General features: G+C 39.7%; 1 protein-coding gene and 1 long non-coding RNA gene across 2 annotated transcripts; one reads left to right on the top strand and one right to left on the bottom strand.

Moving 5' to 3' along the window:
* Positions 1-109: 109 nt before the first annotated feature.
* Positions 110-25655, top strand: LOC309475953 (fibrillin-2-like). Its single transcript, XM_082138970.1, has 34 exons — positions 110-229; positions 951-1073; positions 1181-1306; positions 3392-3514; positions 3783-3905; positions 4734-4895; positions 5606-5674; positions 5759-5884; positions 6132-6257; positions 6773-6922; positions 7009-7080; positions 7218-7343; positions 7426-7551; positions 9154-9279; positions 9365-9481; positions 10446-10574; positions 11597-11716; positions 12753-12878; positions 13631-13783; positions 14327-14389; positions 14476-14601; positions 14802-14921; positions 16569-16691; positions 16769-16900; positions 18043-18168; positions 18787-18993; positions 19134-19259; positions 19369-19491; positions 20135-20251; positions 20359-20487; positions 20680-20799; positions 20889-21120; positions 22835-22994; positions 23129-25655. The coding sequence occupies exons 1-34, from the start codon at positions 145-147 to the stop codon at positions 23501-23503; spliced, it is 4587 nt and encodes a 1528-aa protein (XP_081995096.1). The 5' UTR covers positions 110-144; the 3' UTR covers positions 23504-25655.
* Positions 25253-27205, bottom strand: LOC309476394. The gene is made up of 2 exons (XR_014198100.1): positions 25869-27205; positions 25253-25784 (listed from the first exon to the last, which is right to left on the bottom strand). It is a non-coding gene; the product is annotated as an uncharacterized lncRNA (long non-coding RNA).
* Positions 27206-27212: the final 7 nt, after the last annotated feature.

Below are 27212 nucleotides of genomic sequence, written 5' to 3'. Positions count from 1 at the left end.
CCGGATGCACAGGTACGAGAGTCCAGACCCTCAAGCAGCTTAAGTCAGGCTGGTTTTTGGAACATTGCTAGCTGGTACGAAGTGGTTTGATTTTTTTCTTCTCCAGATATCGATGAATGTGAGATCGGCGCTCATAACTGCGACATGCATGCGGCGTGCGTCAACGTTCCCGGGAGCTTCAAGTGCCGCTGTCGTGACGGCTGGGAAGGAGACGGCATCAAATGCATCGGTGAGTGGCGAACGTTCCTCTCTGAACCAGGCGTGCCGCACAAGTCCTGAAAAGTGAAGCCAAAGCGTCTCGATCGCCCCCCCCTGGTGGCTGGTCCCAGTATAGCTCATAAACCCCGCCTCCCCATCAAGATTAATGGGACACGAGCGAAACTAAACAATCAAATTACACCTCAAATAAATTTTTTCCGAAGATGTTTTCGATAATTTTAGGTAGTTTTGATCACGCTGATGTAAATTTAAGTGTTCGTTTTTTTAAATAAGTTTGTTCTTAGTTAGTTATTTGATTAACGGGAATGTGACGTCATGATTGACAGCTGTGATTGACAGCTTCTCTAAATGAAGTCACTGAAGCACCAATGGACTTTTGGGGGATTTTCAGGAGGAGATTGGAGCTTTAACTTTAATTTCTAAATGTCCATAACTGTTTATTTCACACTGACTTAATGAGTTGCTCTGCAGTAAACTTTGCTAACAGTTTCTGCGTGTGTGTGTGTGTGTGTGTGTGTGTGTGTGTGTGTGTGTGAGAGTGTGGGCGGGGGCCTTGATATCGCGGTTCCATTTCACGTTTTACTAAACGCAATATCATGTCCGCGCCATATTAGGACATATTAGGCGGCTTCACTTTCACCAGTAGAAGAGAGTGAATGGGGTCGTCCATCTTTTTTTACAGTCTCTGCTCTGAACGTAGTCTGAGTTCAGTTCTGATTGTGTCTCTGCAGATGTGGACGAGTGTGTCACTGAAGAGCACAACTGTAACCCCAACGCCGAGTGCATGAACACGCCGGGCTCGTACCGCTGCACCTGTAAAGAGGGATTCAACGGAGACGGCTTCACCTGCTCCGGTACAGCTCTTACCTGACTCTATTACAGCGCAATTATCCTATAAAACAGACAGAAATCACACGATTGTTCTGAGATGTGGTTGAGATTCCTGTCTGTGTGCCTGTAGACATGGACGAGTGCGCGGATAACGTGAATCTGTGTGAGAACGGCCAGTGCCTGAACGCCCCGGGCGGATACCGCTGCGAGTGTGAGATGGGCTTCACCCCGACTGAGGACAGCAAGGCCTGCCAGGGTAAACACACACACTCTCACACACACACACACACACACACACACACACACACACACACACACACACACACACACACACACACACACACACACACACACACGCATACACCTCTACAGTAACACACTCTCACACACACACACACACACCTCTACAGTAACACATACACACACACACACACACTCACTCACTGTACTGTTTTTATACTGTACAAACTGTATATTCTCTTTCCTTACACTGACCCTACCCATCAGACACACACACACACACACACACACACACACACACACACACACACACAGAAAACTCATTCTGTGTGATTAATAAGCTTGTTTCCTCATGGAGATCCACATTTAGGTCCCCACTGTGACACACGTCACTATGAGTCTGTGTGCATTCAGGTTGAAGTCCCCACTGGGATAGAAAAACATTGTGTACACACTCACACACACACACTTACAGTAACACACACACATACCTACAGTAACACACACACACACACACACACACACACACACACACACACACACACACACACACACACTCACTCACACGACAGTAACACACACATCTACAGTAACACACACACACACACACACATCTACAGTAACACACACACACACATCTACAGTAACACACACACACACCTACAGTAACACACACACACACATCTACAGTAACTCTCACTCACACACACACCTACAGTAACACACTCACTCACACGACAGTAACACACACACTTACAGTAACACACACACACATCTACAGTAACACACACACACACACACACACACACACACACACACACACACACACACACCTACAGTAACACACACACATACCTACAGTAACACACACACACACACACACACACACACACACACACACACCTACAGTAACACACTCACTCACACGACAGTAACACACACACTTACAGTAACACACACACACACACACACACACATCTACAGTAACACACACACACACTTACAGTAACACACACACACACCTACAGTAACACACACACACATCTACAGTAACTCTCACTCACACACACACCTACAGTAACACACTCACTCACACGACAGTAACACACACACTTACAGTAACACACACACACATCTACAGTAACACACACACACACACCTACAGTAACACACACACATACCTACAGTAACACACACACACACACACACACACACACACACACACACACACACCTACAGTAACACACTCACTCACACGACAGTAACACACACACCTACAGTAACACACACACACATCTACAGTAACTCTCACTCACACACACACACCTACAGTAACACACTCACTCACACGACAGTAACACACACACTTACAGTAACACACACACACACATCTACAGTAACACACACACACACACCTACAGTAACACACACACATACCTACAGTAACACACACACACACACACACACACACACACACACACCTACAGTAACACACACACATACCTACAGTAACACACACACACACACACACACACACACACACACACACACCTACAGTAACACACTCACTCACACGACAGTAACACACACACCTACAGTAACACACACACACATCTACAGTAACTCTCACTCACACACACACCTACAGTAACACACTCACTCACACGACAGTAACACACACACTTACAGTAACACACACACACACACACACACACACACACACACACACACACACACATCTACAGTAACACACACACACACCTACAGTAACACACACACATACCTACAGTAACACACACACACCTACAGTAACACACTCACTCACACGACAGTAACACACACACCTACAGTAACACACACACACACACCTACAGTAACACACACACACACCTACAGTAACACACACACATACCTACAGTAACACACACACACACACACACACACACACACACACACACACACACACACCTACAGTAACACACTCACTCACACGACAGTAACACACACACCTACAGTAACACACACACACACACCTACAGTAACACACACACACATACACAGTAACTCTCACTCACTCACAGCGCTGTGTGTCCTCCGTCAGATATCGACGAGTGCAACTTCCAGAACATCTGTGTGTTCGGGTCGTGTCAGAACCTGCCGGGGATGTTCCGCTGCGTCTGTGACTACGGCTACGAGCTGGACCGCAGTGGAGGAAACTGCACAGGTGACACACACACACACACACACACACACACGATCTTCAACCTGCAGATCATCAGTTCATTTCAGCAAACATCTACAAAAGTGCCTCAGTGTGAGCCTCATCTACAGTATTTATTTGTGTAATTTAATATATAACTTAACTGTAATAATGTTATTCTTAGAAGAGGCACTGAATGAGTTTCGGTTGTCACGGCCTCTAATCCCACTGGAAACACAGAGAGTGTGTGTTATTTCTCAGTTCTGTCTCACACTGTCTCCGTCTGCCTTAGACATCAACGAGTGTTTCGACCCGGTGAACTGCATCAACGGAGTGTGTGTGAACCTGCCCGGGAGCTACCTGTGCAACTGCCCGCCGGACTTCGAGCTCAACCCGTCCGGAGTCGGCTGTGTCGGTACGTCACACACTCAGCGCCTCATTACTAGGGTTGAGAATCGAAAATCCATTCCAAATCAGGAATCGGATACTTGTTTAAAATGTAAAATGTAAATAAAATGTAAATTTCGATTCCTCTTATTGATTGATTCCTTTGTGAGCATTTCAATGTGACTTTAACCATTCAAGAGAGACGCGCGCTGTTTTCAGTTCTGCAGGAGTGTGTATCAGTATACTGGATCTGTGCAGCTCTTAAAGTGACAGCAGCCTAATATTCCTGACGCCGTCTCTATAGTAACTCTAATCAAACAACAAAAGATAAAGAGAAAATGCACTCGTTCTTGACTGAATAACTTTTGAAAGCATATTTGTAATGTATATTTTATTTATAAAGTGCAGTGTTATTTCACATTTGATCACAGTTTCTGTACCTGAACACCTGGAAATCTTCCTTAAAACACTGTTTATTTCAGTCATTTCTTTGTTCAGTTGTATCTATTAGTTGTGATTATACTGTGCTAGTTTTTTATTTGTTCTTTTTTAATTCCTTAGGGTTTACTTGTCTTTAATAATGCTTTACATTTATATTAGTTCGGCTAGTTGTTTTTCTGTGGTACTTGTGTAAGTGTTCTTTAGCCTGTTGACTGTTATTCATGATATTCAGATACAATTAAATGTTTTACAATAAGACTAAATGTGAATGATATCTAAGTTTTTAAGTTTTTTTACATATTGGAATCGAAATTAGGAATCAATAAAATTGAAACGATACCCGCCCCTCCTCATGCCTCTCATGTACTGTGATACGCGCGACACTAAAGAGCCGTGATCCTCTCCCCTCGGACAGACACACGTGTGGGAAACTGTTTCCTGGACACTCTGGACCGGGGCGACGGCGGGATCTCCTGCAGCGCTGAGATCGGAGTGGGCGTGACCCGCGCGTCCTGCTGCTGCTCGCTGGGCGGAGCCTGGGGCAACCCGTGTGAACTCTGCCCTCTCGTCAACTCCTGTATGTGTCACACACACACACACACACACACACACACACACTCACTGCCCTCTCGTCAACTCCTGTACGGACACACACACACTCACTGCTGTCACACACACACACACACACACACACACACACACACACTCACTGCCCTCTCGTCAACTCCTGTACGGACACACACACACTCACTGCTGTCACACACACACACACACACACACACACACACACACACTCACTGCCCTCTCGTCAACTCCTGTACGGACACACACACACTCACTGCTGTCATACACACACACACACTCACTGCCCTCTCGTCAACTCCTGTACGGACACACACACACTCACTGCTGTCATACACACACACACACACTCACTGCCCTCTCGTCAACTCCTGTACGGACACACACACACTCACTGCTGTCACACACACACTCACTGCTGTATTAAAAAAGAAGAATCTCTCCCAAACAGTGTTGGGGAAAGTTACTTTTAAAAGTAATGCATTACAATATTGTGTTACTCCCAAAAAAAGTAACTAATAGCGTTACTTAGTTACTTTTCATGTTAACTAAAGCAGTAAACTAATGTTAAACCTTATTGTAAAGTGTTACCATAAACTCTATATTAACCATTTAAAAACACATGACAGTGGAAAACCCCAAACAGAGTCTTTGTGCCGTGAGCAAACATGAGCAAACGCCCTGATGAATTCTGTCTCCTCACAGCCGAGTACAAAACCCTGTGTCCCGGAGGAGAAGGCTTCCGGCCGAACCCCATCACGGTCATCCTGGAGGGTAAGTGTGGATCGGGCCGCGGGCAGCGGGATGAAGCCTGGGGGGTTTGCAGTAATAACGCTCTCTCTCTCTGTCCCACATCAGACATAGACGAATGCCAGGAGCTGCCCGGCCTGTGTCAGGGGGGAAACTGTGTCAACACCTTCGGCAGCTTCCAGTGCGAGTGTCCCGCCGGATACTACCTCAACGAGGAGACGCGCATCTGTGAAGGTCATCTGAGCTGCTGAAAACTCCTTTAATCCATCCATTTATCTTCATGTTTAGTAACCCCAATTCATTTATTATGAATTAATGATTTTTAACTAAATATTTGTATTAATATTTCAATTAAATATTATACTAAATTTATATTTTATGTAATAATCTGAATTTCAGCAAACATCAACAAAAGGGAGCAACCAGAGTTTGAGTGGTTTGAGTGGCTGAATACTGATATTTTTGACCGATTCTCACACAGATATTGATGAATGTACGGCACACATCGGCATCTGTGGCCCGGGAACCTGCTACAACACGCTGGGAAACTACACCTGTGTCTGTCCACCCGAATACATGCAGGTCAACGGAGGAAACAACTGCATGGGTAAGACCTCGCCATCTACTGTTCTGGCTCTTAAAGGGACAGTTCACCCAAAAATGAAAATTAGCCCATGATTTACTCACCCTCAAGTCATCCTATGTGTATATGACTTTCTTCTTTCAGACGAACACAATCAGAGTTATATTAAAAAATGTCCTGGCTCTTCCAAGCTTTATAATGGCAGTGAATGGGTTTTTGTTTTTGGAAGTCCATCAAAGTGCATCTGTCCATCATAAAAGTGCATCTGTCCATCATAAAAGTGCATTATCATGGATAGATGCACTTGATGGACTTCCAAAAACAAAAACCCATTCACTGCCATTATAAAGCTTGGAAGAGCCAGGACATTTTTTAATATAACTCTGATTGTATTCGTCTGAAAGAAGAAAGTCATATACACCTAGGATGAGTTGAGGGTGAGTAAATCATGGGCTAATTTTCCTTTTTGGGTGAACTATCCCTTTAATCGGGGGCCTTTGGAGTCATTTTGTGTACTTTTGGATGTCCTGGATGTGCAGATATGAGGAAAAGCGTGTGTTATCGCAACTTCAACGACACCTGCGAGAACGAGCTGCCCTTCAACATGACCAAGAAGATGTGCTGTTGCTCGTATAACGTGGGCAAAGCCTGGAACAGACCGTGTGAGGCCTGTCCGACCCCGGCCACCAGTGAGTGTCTCTCAACGGGAAGATATACCTGAACCTGCTGCTAGTTTCAATATTCACACAGATCTGTGTATTTCTGTCTCCTGTAGCCGAGTACCAGCTTCTGTGTGGATATCTGGCTCCTGGTTTCATCATCGACATCCACACTGGAAAACCTATCGGTGAGTGAGTTCGACCTGAACCTCACATTTCACGTGACTAGCTTGTTGATTTCTTCAACAGTGTCTCGTACCATGAAAGGTAAGCGAGTTACGTCATTGTATGGGAAACGCACTCCTGATCACACAAACTTTTCCAGATATCGACGAGTGTCGCGAGATCTCGGGCCTCTGCGCTAACGGCGTGTGCATCAACCAGATCGGGAGCTTCCGCTGCGAGTGTCCCATGGGCTTCAGCTACAACAACATCCTGCTCATATGTGAAGGTAACGACGCTCCTGACGCATTTAACCAAAGATTGTTCTCGTATTTCTCGACTCAACGCCTTCTGGGCTTTTTCCACCACAGATATCGACGAGTGCAATAGCGGCGACAACCTGTGCCAGCGCAACGCTAACTGCATCAACATCCCCGGGAGCTACCGCTGCGAGTGTTCAGCCGGATTCAAGCTGTCGCCCAGCGGAGCGTGTGTGGGTGAGTCTTCAGCGGCATCATAGAATGCGGCATGATAAAATAATTTAAGCACTCATGATTTACTCAACGATTTCTGCAATTTTGCTCACAATGCACCATAATAAACTGCGCTATATTGTGTCATTTTAGAATACACTAGAATGTGCCATAATAGAATGCACCATTATAAAATGCACTATAATTGAATGCACCAGAAGGCACCATTATAAACTGCACCATAATGCGCCGTAATAGAATGCACTAGAATGTGTCATAATAGAATGCGCAGTTATAAAATGTGCCATAATAGAACGTGCTAGAATGCACCAGAATGCACCGTTATAAAATGCACTATAATTGAATGCGCCAGAACGCACCATTATAAAACTCTTCGTTTAACTATCTGTGCTGGTATTATATTGCAGTGTCTGTATTATAAAGTGTTAAACACTACTGCCATTTTTTCGGAGGAAAAACACCTTTTAATGCAAATGAGGCTCATAATAGAATGCACCAAAATAAAATAATTTAAGCAGTCATAATTTACTTAACTTTTTCTGCCGTTTTGATCTCAATTCACCATTATGCACCAGAATACTCTGTGCCATAATAGAATGCAGCATTATAAAATGCCGTAAAAGAATGCACTAGAATGTGCCATTATAGAATGCACTATATTATAATGCACCATAATTCACCGTAATAGAATGCATTAGAATGTCTTTTTAGAATGCACCATAATAGAATGTGCCATAATGCGCCGTAATAGAATGCACCGTTATAAAATGCGCCTTAACAGAATGCGCTAGATAGTGTCATAATAAAATGCGGCAAAATAAATAAAACTAAATAAAATAATTGAAGCTGTTATAATTTACTAAATTGTTTCTGCACTTGTGTAAAAATTTTCTCGCAAAACTCTTTGTTTAACTGTAAAGTGTAAAATAGTACTACTAAAATAGAACTTTTCATATATTTTTATATAATTTAAAAACTATTATAATATTTATTTTATTTTTATATTTTTGGTTTTCCTTTTTTCTAATTTTATTCTTTTGTATTTGTATTTTTTCTATTTAGCTTTAATTTATTTCCGTTTTAATAATTTTAACTCATTTTATTTCAATTAGTTGCCAGGGTTTTTCATCTAATATTTATATTTTATTTCAGCTTTATTTCAGTTCAAAAGCCTTTTTTAGCCCTCATTATTTCAACTTAGTTTTAAAATAATCGCGTTCAACAGTGGAATTCGTGGTGAAAAGCTACATTACCCATGATGCTGTTCAGAAAATTCCACTGAAACACTGCGAATGACATAATTGTGTACTCTCTCAAAATACTTAAATATTTTGAGAAAAAAAACTTCCGGAACCAACGCCTGCTGAAAAAGCGCATAACGAAATGACTAAAAACGAAACTTAAACTAACATGAAAATGAAAAATATAAAAAAATATATAAATATGAAAACAAGTGAAATGATTGTTCAGAGAGTCTACGCTCTTAAAATACTTAAATATTTTGAAATAATAATAATAATAATAATAAAATGACAAAAGCACATACTGAAATGACTAAAAATGAAACTGAAAAATATGAATGCAAGTGAACTGCCTGTTCCTCAGACCGCAACGAGTGTCAGGAGATCCCGAACGTCTGCAGTCACGGAGAGTGTATCGACACTCAGGGCAGCTTCCGCTGTCTGTGCCACAACGGCTTCAAGACCACGCCGGACCAGACCATGTGCATGGGTGAGTGAGCGTTCACGCCGCGCTGCTTTTCCCGCGGGAAGCGCTCTGACGCGGATCCTGACTGTGATGTCATTGTGTCCGGCAGATATCGACGAGTGTGACCGGCAGCCGTGTGGAAACGGCACGTGTAAGAACACCGTGGGCTCGTACAACTGCCTGTGCTTCCCCGGATTCGAGCTCACGCACAACAACGACTGCATGGGTGAGTCACACGCAAACACACCAATCACACGCAATCACACCAATCACAAAATCACACCAATCACACCAATCACAGCCATCACAGCAATCACACCAATCACATTTACACTACTGTTTGAACATGAATTACATGGCCTTAACATGTTGCCACCAGGGTTTGAAATGAACTTTTTTCACTCACCGGCCAATTTGGCTTCTACATTTTTAAGTTACCGGCCATTTAGCGGGTCACGGCGCATTTTAAGATAAAACAACCAAAGAGAAAATATATTTTTGCATTTTTTTTTTTTTACGATTTTTTACAAAAGATTTAATATAATAAATGCTCATGCTTTTTGCATTTTCTTAAGATAAAATACCCATTAAAATGCCAAAGATAGAATATATTTTTGCTTTTATTTTATTAAATCTACATTTTCTGAATTTTTTAAGCTAAAATGCATTTTAAAATGCCAATGAGAAAATATATTTTTGCATTTATCCATTTTATATATTTAAAAAAAAATATTTACTAAAAAAGACAAAGCATGTGCATTTATTTTAAGAAAAAATATCTAAAGAGAAAATCAATTTTATAATAAATATAAATATATAATATAAATTCTCTTGCTTTCTGCCTTTTCATCGGCTAAAATGCCCCTTAAAATGCCAAAGAGAGAATATATTTTGGCATTAAGCATGTCTAATTAGTATAAGCACTCAATTAAGAAGCAAAATCCAAAATGTAGGATTTTGAAATATGAGATATTATGCTAAATGCTGTGTGTGAGCCAATAATGTGCAGTGTAAACGGCGAAGATAACGTCATGTTGGATATTATTTAGGATGTTAATGAACATGAAGTTTCACAGTATTGATCCTCATTCATGTTTGATTCTACTAGTAACTGTGGGTTTAGCATCAGACTGTGTGTAGATCCTGAAAGCGGAGGGGTCAGAGTTCTGACAGGTGTGTGTGATTGACAGATGTCGACGAGTGCAGTGTTCACTCCAGTCAGGTGTGCAGAAACGGCCAGTGCATCAACAGCATGGGCTCCTTCAGGTGTTTGTGTCTGGACGGGTATAACCTGACGCCGGACGGCAAGAACTGCGTCGGTAAGAGCCGATTAACCTTCCATAGATCCCTAAAACCTTCCTATTGACCAACTAACCTTTCCGGTTCATCCTGCAGACTGACCGTAACAGAGTTAATTACACCTAAAGATCCATACAGTCCATCAGGGAAGAGCTAGCAGATCTCCAGGGGAAACACTGAGTTATAGTGTGACAAAATAAAAGTCTTATTATTTTAAAATAAGAGTCCTTACACAGCAATGTATTTTTTATTTTTTTTATTTTTTTTTATGTTAGCAAAATAAATATTAATATTTACAGTTCATACATAAAATATAATTGTTCATAAGTACTTTTTAAAAAATATTATTTTGCAATTGAATTATTTTTTTATTGTTGTTTTATTAGTTTAATTAGCATGAATTTATATAAATATAGATACACACTGCATGTATGTATGTATATATATATATATATATATATATATATATATATATTTCATGTCTTTTATGTTTTATATATTTTGCCAGTAGGTAAATATTTACAAATAAAATACTATTTATTAAATTAATATTTAAACTTTATTTATAAATTTACACTCTGTAAATATTGATATTTTGCAAATGTTTTATTATTGTATTTCGCATAAATGAATGTTTTACATAAACATATAATATGCATATAAATTTTATTTATAAATATTTTTGTTAATAATAAATATGTTGCCATTTGTAACTATTTGATGTATATAAAGTGAACCTAGTGTAAAGGTATTAAATGTTATATAATAATCAGAAGCTTTATACTTTATATATACTATATATATAGTAGTCAACATTTGAAGTGGATCAAAAAAGTTCATCAAAGTTGTCCTGAGACAAGATCTGGTATTGTTCAAAGTTCATGTATAACTTTGATGAAAAGTTTTGATCCACTTCAAATGTTGATTAGTGTATATACAGTGTAAAGTGTCTGATTATTGTGTAATGCGGTTAGCTAGTTTCGGAGTAGCTTCCCCACATGGATCCGTGTGTAATCCGGTGTATATGTGTGTGACGGGTCAGATATCAACGAGTGTGTGACGCTGCCGGGCGCCTGCCAGCCGGGAACATGCCAGAACCTGGACGGATCCTTCCGCTGCATCTGTCCTGCGGGATACGAGGTGCAGAACGACAAGTGTGTGGGTAAGAGTGATGTATTTACTAGGGGTGTAACCATTCGATACATATCACGATACTGAACTCGCGATACGATATTATTGTGATACTCCAAGACAAAATGTTAACAAAAAATGTGCTGTTGATTAAAATGCTAAATTTGATACACTGTGTGTGTAAATGAATAGTCTTGGACTTGGTGCTGGAAACCCAAAGCACAGGACAATAGAGACGCCAGAATAACAATATTCATGATTCTGAAGCTGAAAATACAGAATTATTGTAGATGAATATATGCTTGATCTCTGTCACTGACTAGATATATTTAAAATAATGTAGCACTTTTAACTGGTAACATCAGACATCTGGCATTATCAGGACACACAAATATTTCCCCCATTGCATTATTATACATTATATTCAACATTATATATAGTAGTTTAATGTAGTACTGACACTAAAACTCGAATGCACAGTCATTTTCATTTTGGGTGAACTAAACACAATACATATTGTTGCATTTTTGTATTGCGATATATTGTGACATGATATATTGTTATTGTTATATTGTTGATATATTGTCACGATATATTGTTATATTGTTGATATATTGTGTCACGATATATTGTTATATTGTTGATATATTGTCACGATATATTGTTACATTGTTGATATATTGTCACGATATATTGTTACATTGTTGATATATTGTCACGATATATTGTTATATTGTTGATATATTGTCACGATATATTGTTATATTGTTGATATATTGTGTCACGATATATTGTTATATTGTTGATATATTGTCACGATATATTGTTACATTGTTGATATATTGTCACGATATATTGTTATATTGTTGATATATTGTTACATTGTTGATATATTGTGTCACGATATTTTGCTATTGTTATATTGTTGATATATTGTGTCATGAATATATTGTTATTGTTGATATATTGTGTCACGATATATAGTTACAAACCTCCTGCACACATGATCGTCTGTCATCGTGATCTGTGTGTTCTTCCACCTCTCTCTCTGTGCTCTTCTTCCTCAGACATCAACGAGTGCAACGTGGAGCCCAACATCTGTCAGTTCGGCTCGTGTAAGAACACGCCGGGAAGCTTCCAGTGCATCTGTCAGCCCGGATTCGTCCTGTCCGACAACGGGCGCCGCTGTTTCGGTAAGATCCCACGCCCATCCACACGTTCCTGGAGAACAGGACGTCTCTGAAATCTGATTGGGCGAAGCCAGACTCCTGTCATCTTATTTAATAGTTCTGAGTGTGTTTTTTATTGCAGAAATCTGTTTTTGATCTTTTTTTTTTTCTTCTTCTTTTTTTACAAAAAATGTCTTCATGCCTTAAAATAGCTTAATTGTAACTCGACACCTGTGTCTCATTTAGTATGTGCGGTTCTATGAATATGCAAATGAGCCCCGCCTCCACTCACTCACTCAGCTCAGAGATCCACTGGTTGACGATCACACGTTGATCTGATTGGTTACAAGGTAGTTTGTGACGTCACAAACACCAGCGATTTCAAAGCGTGTTTTTGAGACTGTCTTTGGTTCACTGCAGTTTTAAGGAGGAAATACTCAGCAATGCTGTCGACTTATGAACTTGCACATGGTTTGTCTTAAAGCATATTAAAAACACCACATACACATATAAACTACAATAAAAGCTGGATTTTCACCACAAGGGGACTTAAAAAAAAATTACAGACAACTTTTAATAATTTTAATAATGTATTACTAAGGGTTGATAATATTAATGCTTTAGATTGTCTTTTTATTGTTAGTTCATGTCAGCTAATATAGAGTGTTACCAATGTTTCATACAATACGTTGCCATTTATAGCGGTTATTTTTTGTATGTAAAGTATGGTGTTTTATTGGTTTATAATGAATATGAATGTGTTTTGATGCCCTCAGACACGCGCGAGAGCTTCTGTTTCACGCGCTTTGAAGCGGGTAAATGCTCTGTGCCCAAACCACTGAACACCACTAAAGCCAAGTGTTGCTGCAGTCTGATGCCCGGAGAGGGATGGGGCGACCCCTGCGAACTGTGCCCGCGCGAGACCGAGGGTACGTCACAGTTCAAACCAACATTTCTCACATTATCACAGTTTATTCGCCATAGTTTCGAAAATGTTAATAAAATATGACAAGAACTCATAGAACATGAAAACTGAACATCTAAACTCAGTTGATATTTGACTGGTTTTGTCCGTCCTTCTGTTAGACTGTCTCACAAAGGAGTTATGTTGAATATCTGTCAGCTGTTAAATTTAACTACACAATTAGATAATACCAGTTTAGCTCAACCAATCACCAAGCAATGCTTCATTTTGTTCAGTCTGTGTGTAAAAAAGTCGCATTAGCAATTAAAGAAAAAAAAAAAAACACTTCAGCAAAACAGTGTCTGAATAATTTTTGGTCTAAAAAAGTAGTTTTTAAATTTCATCATTTCATTTAATAGAAAACATCTGGAAAAAGAGTTTTATAGAATTTGGATTTTAGCATGTTGAACTCTTCCAAGATAAATTTTTCATGTTCCCATGTTTTAATAAACATGAGAATATCTTCTGTGTGTGTGTTTGACATGTTTTTGTCCCTTCTCACCCGCAGCTGCGTTTCACACGTTGTGTCCCTACGGTCACGAGGCCGTCCCGAGCTCTGGAGGACGCGAGGGTGAGAAAACCTGCTCAACTTCTGCCAACTAAAGCACTTCTCCTTCCACCAACACTGGTGATATAACGTCATCTCTGCCTCCACAGACATGAACGAGTGTGTGGAGAACCCGGGAATCTGCGGAAACGGCCTGTGCATCAACACCGACGGCTCGTTCCGCTGCGAGTGTCCCTTCGGATACAACCTGGACTACACCGGCGTCAACTGCGTGGGTGAGTTCCCCTGCAAACTAATGTCCTAAACACACAAGCATGTTCGCTCTCCTCGATCAAAGCGGGAACGATGTAGGTTCAAATCCCATAGTTACAAGAGGATTGTCCACTTCAACTATCAACCCAATAAGTCATATGTCTTGTGAAGCGCACCTTTGATGATGGTTCTTGAGCTGATGGTTGATTTGTCCTCTTCCCAGATACGGACGAGTGCTCCATCGGAAACCCTTGTGGAAACGGGACGTGCTCAAACGTTCCTGGCGGATTTGAGTGTTCCTGTCAGGAGGGATTTGAACCCGGACCCATGATGACCTGTGAAGGTACACTAGATATGAGCTAAAGTGTGTTTCACAATATATACTCTGAAAAAAAAACACAATTATGCAACAGACAGATAGAAAGATAGAAACACAATAGGTAGGTAGATAGATACACGATAGATAGATAGATAGATAGATAGATAGATAGATAGATAGAAACATGATAGATAGATAGATAGAAACACAATAGGTAGATAGATAGATACACGATAGATAGATAGATAGATAGATAGATAGATAGATACATGATAGATAGATAGATACACAATAGATAGATAGATAGATAGAAACACAATAGGTAGATAGATAGATACACGATAGATAGATACACGATAGATAGATAGATAGATAGATACACAATAGGTAGATAGATAGATACACGATAGATAGATAGATAGATAGATAGATAGATACACAATAGATAGATAGATAGATACACGATAGATAGATAGATAGATAGATAGATAGATAGAAAGAAACACAATAGGTAGATAGATACACGATAGATAGATAGATAGATACACGATAGCTAGATAGATAGATAGAAACACAATAGGTAGATAGATAGATACACGATAGATAGATAGACACACGATAGCTAGATAGATAGATAGAAACACAATAGGTAGATAGATAGATACACGATAGATAGATAGATACACGATAGCTAGATAGATAGATAGATACACAATAGGTAGATAGATAGATACACGATAGATAGATAGATACACGATAGCTAGATAGATAGCTAGATAGATAGCTAGATAGATAGATAGATAGATAGATACACGATAGATAGATAGATAGATAGATAGATAGATACACGATAGATAGATAGATAGATAGATAGATAGATAGATAGATTCACGATAGCTAGATAGATAGACAGATAGATACATGATAGATAGATACACAATAGGTAGATAGATAGATAGATAGATAGATAGATAGATAGATAGATAGATAGATACACGATAGATAGATAGATAGATAGATACACGGTAGCTAGATAGATAGATAGATAGATAGATACACGATAGATAGATAGATAGATTCACGATAGCTAGATAGATAGATAGATAGATACACGATAGCTAGATAGATAGATAGATAGATAGATAGATAGATACACGGTAGCTAGATAGATAGATAGATAGATAGATAGATACACGATAGATAGATAGATAGATTCACGATAGCTAGATAGATAGATAGATAGATACACGATAGCTAGATAGATAGATAGATAGATAGATACACGATAGATAGATAGATTCACGATAGCTAGATAGATAGATAGATAGATAGATAGATAGATACACGATAGATAGATAGATAGATAGATACACGATAGCTAGATAGATAGATAGATAGATAGATACACGATAGATAGATAGATAGATTCACGATAGCTAGATAGATAGATAGATAGATACACGATAGATAGATAGATAGATAGATTCACGATAGCTAGATAGATAGACAGATAGAGACATGATAGATAGATACACAATAGATTGATAGACACACAGATAGACAGATAGAGCATAATTGTGAAGATATACTATACAACAACACAACTCTATATATAGATTATAGATTGCTCTCTGTCAGTATAGTTCACACTGTTGTTCATGTGTGTGTCAGACATCAACGAGTGCGCTGTGAACCCGCTCCTCTGCGCCTTCCGCTGCGTCAACACCTTCGGCTCGTACGAGTGCATGTGTCCCACGGGATACGTGCTGCGCGACGACAACCGCATGTGCCGAGGTGAGACCAGACTCCACTCCTGTTCACAGCACGGAAATATTCATATTCATATTCATATTCATACTCTCTCACCTCAGACCAGGACGAGTGCGCTGAAGGCCTCGATGACTGTGCGTCCAGAGGCATGGCCTGCAAAAACCAGATCGGCACCTTCATGTGCATCTGTCCACCGGGCATGACCCGTCGTCCTGATGGAGAAGGCTGCATGGGTGAGAAACCAGCGCGCGTGTGTGTGTGTGTGTGTGTGTGTGTGTGTGTGTGTGTGTGAGAGAGAATGTGTCTGACATGCTAAAAGAGGCTCTAAAGATAGAATGAGGCCTCTATGTTGTCATTGGAAAAATATACGATAATTCAAGTGAACGCACACTTACAATTTCCACCTAAAATGGGATTTAAAAATACATGTCTACTGACTATACTACAGAAACTTGACACTTGACAACCACCCAGGACACCTTAGCAACCATTTTGCAACATCTTAGCAACCGCATAGCAACAGCAACATTGTGGTGACAATTTCAGCATGAGCAAACACTCAAATTTTCTTCAGAAAATTGGAGTAACAGTGAATGTAGCATTATTGTTAATATAGTATTTTGTCAAATTATATTTACTTGGGTAAATTTGAATGTGTATTTTAAGAATATTTATAAAATAAAATAATCTGATATTTTATGCAATATTAATAACAAAAATATAATAGTAATTCATTTATATATAAAATTAACTCATTTATGATATATGAATATAATAGCAAATACAATATGAATCATATTTTATTTTATATAATTATTATTATTACTAAGTAACATTTTGAGCAATATTATGCAACTAAAATCTAGAATATTTTTATTTTATGTTGTCAAAACCATTTTCTATACTGTGTGCTTGATATAATTAAAAAAAATAAGTAATTTAGTCACTTTTATAGAGTAAATGCGTATAGTCTTCAGAAAATAAATGCAGTAACTATTGTATTTTGTCAAACTATATTTACTAGAATAGGGTAATAATAGTAATATATAATATTTAATGGAATATTCATATAAAATAAATCACAGTAAATAAAATAAATATATTATATAAATATTATTATTATTATATTATTTATAAAATTATAATCATCATAATTTGTAATATTTTGAGCAATATTATGCAATTAAAATCTCTAATATTTTTATTTAATGTTATCTAAACCATTTTCTGTATTGCTTGCTTGATATAATTCAAATTTCAAGTAATTTTGTCACTTTTACATAGTATGCACATTGTGCATTAGCCAGCTCTCTTGTTGCATAAGCCTCCTCAGATCACTGGATCATCCTTCTCTCTCTCTCTCTCTCTCTCTCAGACCTGAACGAGTGTCGCAGTAAGCCTGGGATCTGTAAGAACGGCCGCTGTGTGAACACTGTGGGGAGTTACCGCTGCGAGTGTAACGAGGGCTTCGAGTCGAGCTCCACGGGCACTGAGTGCATCGGTAAGAACAAGCGGCCAATCAGAACGCAGCTGACGGCGACGGCTCACACGTGTTCACGTGAAACTGAATCACCAGTTTTACATCCATTCGAATCAAATACAGCCAAACCAAGAATTATTCAGACACCAGATATAATTTTTGATACTTTTTTACCAGTAGATGCAGGACACTATAGTTCATTAATGTAAGTGTAGAGAGCAAAATAAAGTAAACTGTGACATATTATACCCAAAAATTCTTCATACAGTGATTACCAGTAAAATTTATTCAGACACTTTGAGCTGATCATGTTTTGCTGAAGTGTTTTTTCTTTAATTGCTAATGCTCTTTTTACACACAGACTGAACAAAATGAAGCATTGCTTGGTAACTGGTTGAGCTAAACTGGTATTATCTAATTGTGTAGTTAAATTTAACATCTGACAGATATTCAACATAACTCATTTGTGAGACAGTCTAACAGAAGGATGGACAAAACCAGTCAAATATCAACTGATTTTATAACTCTGAGTTCTTTTCATATTTTATAACTGAATGTGAGAAATGTTGAAGGCGTCTGGTTTGACAGTAGCTGATTCCTCCTGTTGTCTAACTGTTCTCGAACTCTTGTTGTCGTCAGATAACAGGAAGGGCTTCTGTTTCACGGAGGTCCTGCAGACGATGTGCCAGCAGTCGTCCACTAACCGAAACACCGTCACCAAGTCTGAGTGCTGCTGTAACGGGGGTCGAGGATGGGGCTCGCTGTGTGAGCTGTGTCCTCTGCCCGGCACCGTTCAGTACAAGAGGATGTGTCCGCTCGGCCCGGGATACACCACTGACGGCAGAGGTCAGAGACACAACACACTACTCTTCTGAGAGACTTCATACAACAGCAATGTGCAAAAGATGTTCAGTAGCCATTCCTTTGGTAGATTTGACATGTACTGTATATGTGGATCTTTTTACCATATTGGATGTGTTTTGCAGACATCAATGAGTGTGAGGTGATGCCCGACCTGTGTAAGAACGGCCAGTGCATCAACAGTGTCGGCTCCTTCCGCTGCCATTGCAACGTGGGTTACACCAATGACTTTACTAGCACTTCCTGTGTCGGTACGTTGTCCTCGCTCACTGTAACCCATATTAAGCCTGTTTTTTGATGCAATATCAGCTAAATATTGTAATACTTCATGCCTTTTCCCATTGATGTCTTTTAAATTAGATATGGACGAATGCTCTCAGTCGCCCAAACCGTGTAACTTCTTGTGCAAGAACACTGAAGGCAGTTACCTGTGCTCATGTCCCAGAGGATACATCCTACAGCCTGATGGGAAGACCTGCAAAGGTTAGTTTATAATTAATGGGTACCATTCCTACTTGTCGGGATAACATCAGCTTATAAATCTAGTCCTAGTAATAATCCATCCCAATGACAAACCCAATTTCAAAACATGTGCTAATATGAAATACAGTCAAAACAAAAATTATTCAGACACCAGATCTAATTTTTTTACTAGTGGGTGCAGGACACTATAGTTCATTTATGTACGTGAGGATAGTAAAATAAAGTGAACTGTGACATATTATACCCAAAAATTCTTCATACAGTGACTACCAGTGACATTTATAAACCAAAAATTATTCAGACACTTTGATCTGACCATGTTATGTGTTTTTTCTTGGATTGCTAATGTGATCTTTTTACACACAGACTGAACAAAATGAAGCATTGCTTGGTTACTGGTTGAGCTAAACTGGTATTATCTAATTGTGTAGTTAAATTTAAGAGCTGACAGATATTCAACATAATTCATTTGTAAGACAGTCTAACAGAAGGATGGACAAAACCAACTGATTTGATATCTCTGAGTTCTTGTCATATTTGAATACCATTTTCTAAACTATAGCGAATAAATAGTGATAATGTGAGAAATGTTGAATGTGTCTGAATAACTGAACAATTGACAGTATTACTTATTTTTTCCCAGATTTGGACGAGTGCTCAACCAAGCAACACAACTGTCAGTTCCTATGCGTCAACACGATCGGTGGTTTCACCTGTAAATGCCCCACGGGCTTCACGCAGCACCAGACGGCTTGCATAGGTGAGTGATATGAACTCAAAACCGCCCCGCTAACATGCCTAGCCCAGAGCCTAAATAATTGAGCAGGTCATTTGGAGCTAAAATTGCCCCCATGCTTCATCTCTTAGACAACAACGAATGCGGCAATCAGCCAAATGTGTGCGGTTCCCGCGCCTCCTGCCTGAACACTCCCGGCAGCTTCAACTGCGAGTGTCAGAAAGGCTTCTCTCTGGACGACACTGGACACAACTGTGATGGTTAGTCTCCCATTTTGGGCTTAGATTAAATATTTTTGCGCTTATGGTATTGGCACTAATCTTGCTAAGGGCCCATACTATGACCCCAATGTTTATTCATGAGATTGACCCTAGAACCAACCCGGCTATATAAGAAGCACATGCCAACCTGAGATCAGTTTATGATCTTTTTTTTTTTTTGGTTTCTTACAGATGTTGATGAATGTGGCGGAAACCACCGGTGCCAACACGGTTGCCAGAACATGCTGGGAGGTTATCGCTGCGGCTGCCCGCAGGGTTACGTTCAACACTACCAGTGGAACCAGTGTGTGGGTAAGTCCTTCTGCATGAATGACGCAACATAAAAGTACAGCAGTTTTTTCATTGCGGATTGCTAATTTCTCTGTCTTCCTTCCACCCAGATGAGAACGAATGTGCCGGGAACCAACTCTGTGGGTCGGCGTCTTGCTATAACACTCTGGGCAGCTTTAAGTGCGTGTGCCCATCAGGTTTCGACTTTGAGTCTTCTGCTGGCGGCTGCCAGGATGTTAATGAATGCTCCCAGGGCAATAACCCTTGCAGCTATGGCTGTTCCAACACAGATGGCGGATACTTGTGCGGATGTCCTGGAGGCTTCTACCGAGCAGGACAAGGGTGAGTATTTAGGCTAAAGTTCTGTTCTCATTTGAACATTGCATGTTAAACTCTGGATTATCACAGTTCATTATGCCAGGAGTGTGCAATCCTGCTTCCGGAGGGATGCTTTTATGCAGAGTTTCAGTCCAACCTTCACCAGCACACCTGTCTGGACGTTTCTAGCAACCCTAAAAACCATCATTAGTTGGTTCAGGAGCTAAAGTCTATAGGAAGGTTCTTTTTGAACATTTTAAGTTTACTTTATGCCAGAAGTGTCCAATCATGCTCCCGCTTTTATGCAGAGTTTCAGTCCAACCTTCTCCAGCACACATGCCTGGACTTTTCTAGTAACCCTAAAGACCTTCATTAGCTAGTTCAGGAGCTAAACTCAGATAATCCAGTTAACTCGCAATGTTCAAATATTTCCTTCCTACAGAGTTCATTTTATGCCAGAAGTGTCCAATGCTGCTCCCGGAGGGCCGCTTTTATACAGAGTTTCAGTCCAACCTTCTCCAGCACAAATGTCTGGATGTTTCTAGTAACCCTAAAGACCTTTATTTGCTAGTTCAGGAGCTAAAGTCTGTAGGAAGGTGGTCTTTCAGGAACAAGATTGGACACTCAAATTGTTTTAACATACACTATATAGCCAAGTATGTTGACACCTAAACTTTCTTGAGCATTCAGAAACATTGCCAGCTTCCAATTTTCTCAGCATCAGCATTCAGAAACATTGGCAGCTTCCACTTTTCTCAGCATCAGTGATGTCTGGTATTGATCTTTGTAAGGGATTGGTTTGTAATTGACATCCCAAATCATTCCAAACGTGTTAAAGAAGGTTCAGGTCTCGCCTTGGAGTAGGCCAGACCAGACCTGTTAATTAGAAGGGGATGTCTACATACTTTTACAATGCAGTATAGATCCATTTGCTTGCCTGAAAGTGTGAATAAATTCCAACCTTAACCCTTTTCAAGTCTTTATAATAATAATAATAATTCATTACATTTATATAGCGCTTTTCTCGGCACTCAAAGCGCTTTACATAGAAGGAGGGGAATCCTCCTCAACCACCACCAATGTGCAGCATCCACTTGGATGATGCGAAGGCAGCCATATTGCGCCAGAACGCCCACCACACACCAGCTTACTGGTGGAGAGGAGACAGTGATGAAGCCAATCAGTATATGAGGATGATTAGGAGGCCATGATGGACAGAGGCCAAGGGGCAAATTTGGCCAGGATTACACCCCTACTCTTTCGAAAGACATCCTGGGATTTTTAATGACCACAGAGAGTCAGGACCTCGGTTTAACGTCTCATCCGAAGGCCATTGTCCAAGTTTGATGACGCACAGATTGTCGAGCAGGAGTCTGCACTAGCATGGTCTTAACATGGGTGCAAGCACCCTTCTGGACCATAAAACGGGATAATCTATGATCTTGTGGTCTCCATAGAGCTATGCAGGTAGAGAAAGCATATTAAGTGCGCTATTTGGGGCAAGGAATAAACCAGGGGTGTTGAATCCTGCTCATGGAAAGCCACTGTCCTGAAGAGTTTAGCCCCAATTAAAAACCTGAGCCAAGGTAATAAAGGTCTTCAGGATGACTACAAAATTCCCCCAAATATGGTGGGACAAGTTGGAGCTAAACTCTGGACTTCTAGGACCAGGATTGGAAATCACTGGCTTAAATGTAATATTAAAGCAAGTGTAATGTTTCACCCTTTTCTTCTCTAGGCACTGCATCACAGGAGTGGGCTTCCAGGGTCAGTTCGGCTCGGAGGGAGGGGATGACGAAGAGTCACTCTCACCGGAGGCCTGCTATGAATGCAAGATCAATGGTGACCTGGGAAAGAAAGGCCGTCATAGGCGCAATGCTGGTGATAATGAGCTCAAGGTACTTTTGAGGCCGTGGTTGTGTTGCTAACACTATGGCCACATACACTCTGCTATCACTTACCTTATCTCTAACTCTAAATTAAGGGTATAAAAGTATATCAAGAGTTTCAACCTGTTCTATTCTGCCCTCAGGAGACGGTGAGCATGGCCAGCATGGATGTTCAGACCTCCATCCCCATGAACCTGAGTCTGGCGCAGCTACAAAACAAGGAACCCCTTCTTGAGTTGCTTCCAGCTCTGGAGCCGCTTGAGCACCGTGTGCGCTACGTCATAACGCACGGAAACCAGGGCGAACACTTCCGTATCCTTGAGCGCCGTGACGGGAAGAGCGTTCTGCGGCTGGGCCGGAAACCACCCACTCCAGGTTTGTACCGCCTGGAGATCGCCAGCTTGCGCCTGTTTGGTCCCCGCAAACTTCAGGACCTGGAGGACCAGCATGACAGCGACTACTTGCTGGGCGAGATCGGTGATGCACTGCGCATCAAGCTGCACGTCCACCTGCACTGAGACTGACCCTTGACCCCGTGCCCTTCACTGCAGGGCGTAAGCTCTGAGAAACTGTCTCCATTTACCGCCATGTTTCGGATTTGTTTTTATTTGCCATCCTTTCATGTCAACGCCCACTGATTCTACCAAGTTTGGTGGAAAATGTACACATACCATTTTAAATTAGCAGGAGTGCGTTAGCACTAGTATTAGCACCCACTTTTACAAGAGAGACAATCAGAAATATTAGTCGTGAGGACGATTAAATTTTAGTACGGCTGTTACAAAACGGTCAAATTTATCATGAAATGACATTTCAGTCTTTAGTGCACATAAAACACTGCATTATAGATGATGAAGAAAAATATGACTTTTCACACACCTCATTATCTCAATGCAAACTGGGGTCAAAGTTTATTCCATTCAGTATTTAGAGTTCAGTATTGTACTGTTAACGATGAAAAAAAGAGGTCACAAAGGACTGTAGCAACTACGGCTATTTTTCAGGTTTAAATGAGAGTTGAGCGTTCAAACGGCTTATGGTTCTCGAAACTGATACTAAACGTACTTTTAGGTTTCTGGGATTTTCTGGAGTGTTTGCATGAGCTGCCACATCGCGTTACCTCATTTCACACACATATACGTACAGCAGTTAGGACAGGAGTTGTGCTAAACGCTCAATTTGCACTGGGACTCCTCTGCGTTTTTAAATCAGGGAAATTTCATTCCAAAAATGGCAACACCCAAAGGGTTTTCGAATATGCATGTGATGTAGAACAAACATTCGAACATACAAATTCGAACCATTTCTTCTCCATACTTGTGTGCTCAGAGTGCTCGTCTTTGTATTTGGCAAAGACACAAACAGAGCAAACAGAGCATATATGAATGGAGAATTGAAAGCCTGCTGGGTAAACCAACCAGATGCCATTTTTGATTGCAGCTGGAGACGTGCGGTCTCAATGGTACATAAGGACTGTTTGGCAAGCTGTCCTCCGAAACACTCCAGATGTGGACATGCAAACACAACTTTTCAACTTCAGTGTGGGAACGGAAAAAAAACGACCCTCGTTTCTTAGTTTCTCAGTAAATCGCAAGGTGCTATGATTCCAACTTCCGTTGTACTACGAACATGCTTGATTTGTGGATTTCAAACGTGACATTTTTTTTTTTCAAAAGGTCTTTTGTGTTTTATTTTTTATTTTGTGTGATTGTCTTTTGTACTGTCTCAATGCTGAAAAAAAAAATCAATACTATCAAAGCTTGTTGAAAATTTAAATTGTATATTTTAAAGTGAAATGTAGATTTCGTTTGTATTTCTTTTTGTGTATTCTTGAGCATCAAGACTGCCAAACCAAATATTTACTTGTAAACATTAGATAAATAGCCTTTAAGAGCTGTTGACTTTGTTTTTCCTCTGAAGACGGACAATTAATGATCACAGCGTCCTTAATTAACTGTCACTGAGCACTACGTGACAGACGTCACTGTTTACATGAGCCTGTCCATCGATCATCTGAACGCATAATTTGAATAATACTGTTGTTTACTGCGACGATCAGCAACATTGGACTGTTTTCAAAGGCTGTGCCCTGAATTTAATCTTCAGGACATTTGATTTAAACAAGTAATTTGGGCATATACAAGTTCTGGTGCTAGAATGATGAAATAGTTTCTTGAACATCTAAGTAACTGCACTGTATGACAGCCTGAGCTATATTTATGCATAACCATTTGTCTAACATGGGAACTTTGTATACTTTACATATCTTTTCTGTTTTTATTGATGCCACTACATGTAAAAGAGCGAATGTGCGTGACTGTACTGTATGTCAAAAATCAACAGCAAACTTGAAATAGTCATCAAGCTGGTGTTGAGTTACAAACTTCAGACCAAAGAAAGTGGACCAGGTCGCTCAGGATAAATGTCAGTTCTGATAAATCTCTAAGTTGCATTGATAACGGCGTCTGTATGAATTTTTTGAGCCATAAAGATCCATGACGGAGAAACCTGAGCACCCAGAACACTGCTAATGAGTAATTCAAAATGCATTGTTTTTATACTGTTTTCGATTGGATGCATCCATCTGTCAGATCCGAGGGATCCGCACAATGTTTGTAAACATCTGTATGAAACAACAAATGGCAATAAAACATGGGTTATATTTTTAAACCTTTTGTCTTTCTGTTCTCTGCGTGCAAAAGCCATTTTTAGCCAAGTTGAAGAGATTCAGCGAGTGCATCGGAGTAGAAATGGCTTATTGATCTCCGGGGAGTGGAAGGCACTTCGGCACACTTTGTCCTGAAGATACAGAAAGCCTTAAGTGAATAAACTCAGTTTTTATTTCAGACAAAAAGGAATTAGGAAAATATCCAATCTACTTACAAAACTCACAAAGCAAATGCAGGCTCATCCGTTTCCTGGCACATTAGCACTCTTTGCACATCAAGTCCAAATGACAGCAACAAATTCGAGTGACACGTTAGCAAAAAGGGAACTCCAAATCTTGAGTCAGGATATAAAAATAAAGCTTTCACTAGTTTTCTAACCCTCTCTTAGCTCACGACAGATTCAGAGAGCTCGGCAGATTGGCAAACAAACAACCAAAGACACGAACACCTTAGAGATACGAGAACATATGGCTTATATACATCTAGTCAAAGAAGACAAAGGACAGGAAAGAGTCTAAAAGGCAATACAAGGATTGACACTCAGTTCTGGAGTCTTAAAGGGTTTTTTTGTTCCAAATCCTCAGGAAATATAAAGCACAGAGTTTAGAGTGGATCTGTCGAAGGCAGCAGGTATGTTGGACAATCCTAGGGCTTTCCAACAACGCTGAAGATGTTTTTAGCACAACATTATCATGCTAAATAGACAAAAATCATACTTAATGGACCATAATCAGGGTAGATGGCATATTTTATTTGACACAAACTAAAAATGAGGCTGTGAAGGTGGAAATGGTTTATAAAACACAAGTAGAACAAAGTGTAAATTGTTTGCAAATCCGCTTCTTGCGCAATTTCTTCATTCAAATGCAGTGATTAACAATTTAGCGACAGATTTCGGTGTAAATTGTTCGTTAAACTTTTCAATTGTTCGATTCATGAACAAATTTCATAAAAACTTATGGCTCAACAGGTCTCACGTTCCTAAATCATGTAATCGTAAAAAAATTTAACACAATTTCGTTTTTTACAATTTTTTTTTAGGTTTCATTTTTTTATTTTTGTCCACTGGATTTTTTTTCTAAATACAGTTATGTTTATACATATAAACCTACAGACAGAAATACACTTTTACACACCAACAGTTATCAACCAGTTGCCAGTCGAGATATGCTTGTGAATTCTATCAAAATATCTCAAGTCAATCCAGATCTTATTTTCTGCACTACATATACTCATAGAACAACTAATATTAAAGATATTGTATTAAAGAATTGGTGTGTTCTTAAAGATGATCCAAAACTAAATGGGACATTTAATAAGGTACCAGTAATTGTTTATAAAAGGGCCAGTAATATAAAAAATAGAGCTGTAAAAGCCTGTCCTACAAAACAAATATCACAAAATAACTCTAGGTCAAACTCTATTTGGTCATTTCAAATGTGGTAATCATCAATTTACAAAAAAATTATAATAATGTTACGTTTTTTAATCATCTTGGAAATAAGAGTCCTATATATATATATATATATATATATATATATATATATATATATATATA

This window comes from Leuciscus leuciscus (assembly GCF_965113295.1).
Source record: "Leuciscus leuciscus genome assembly, chromosome: 15".
Taxonomy (NCBI): Eukaryota; Metazoa; Chordata; class Actinopteri; order Cypriniformes; family Leuciscidae; genus Leuciscus; species Leuciscus leuciscus.
Note: the sequence above shows the minus strand (reverse complement) of the source record. Positions and strands in the feature narration are given on the sequence as shown.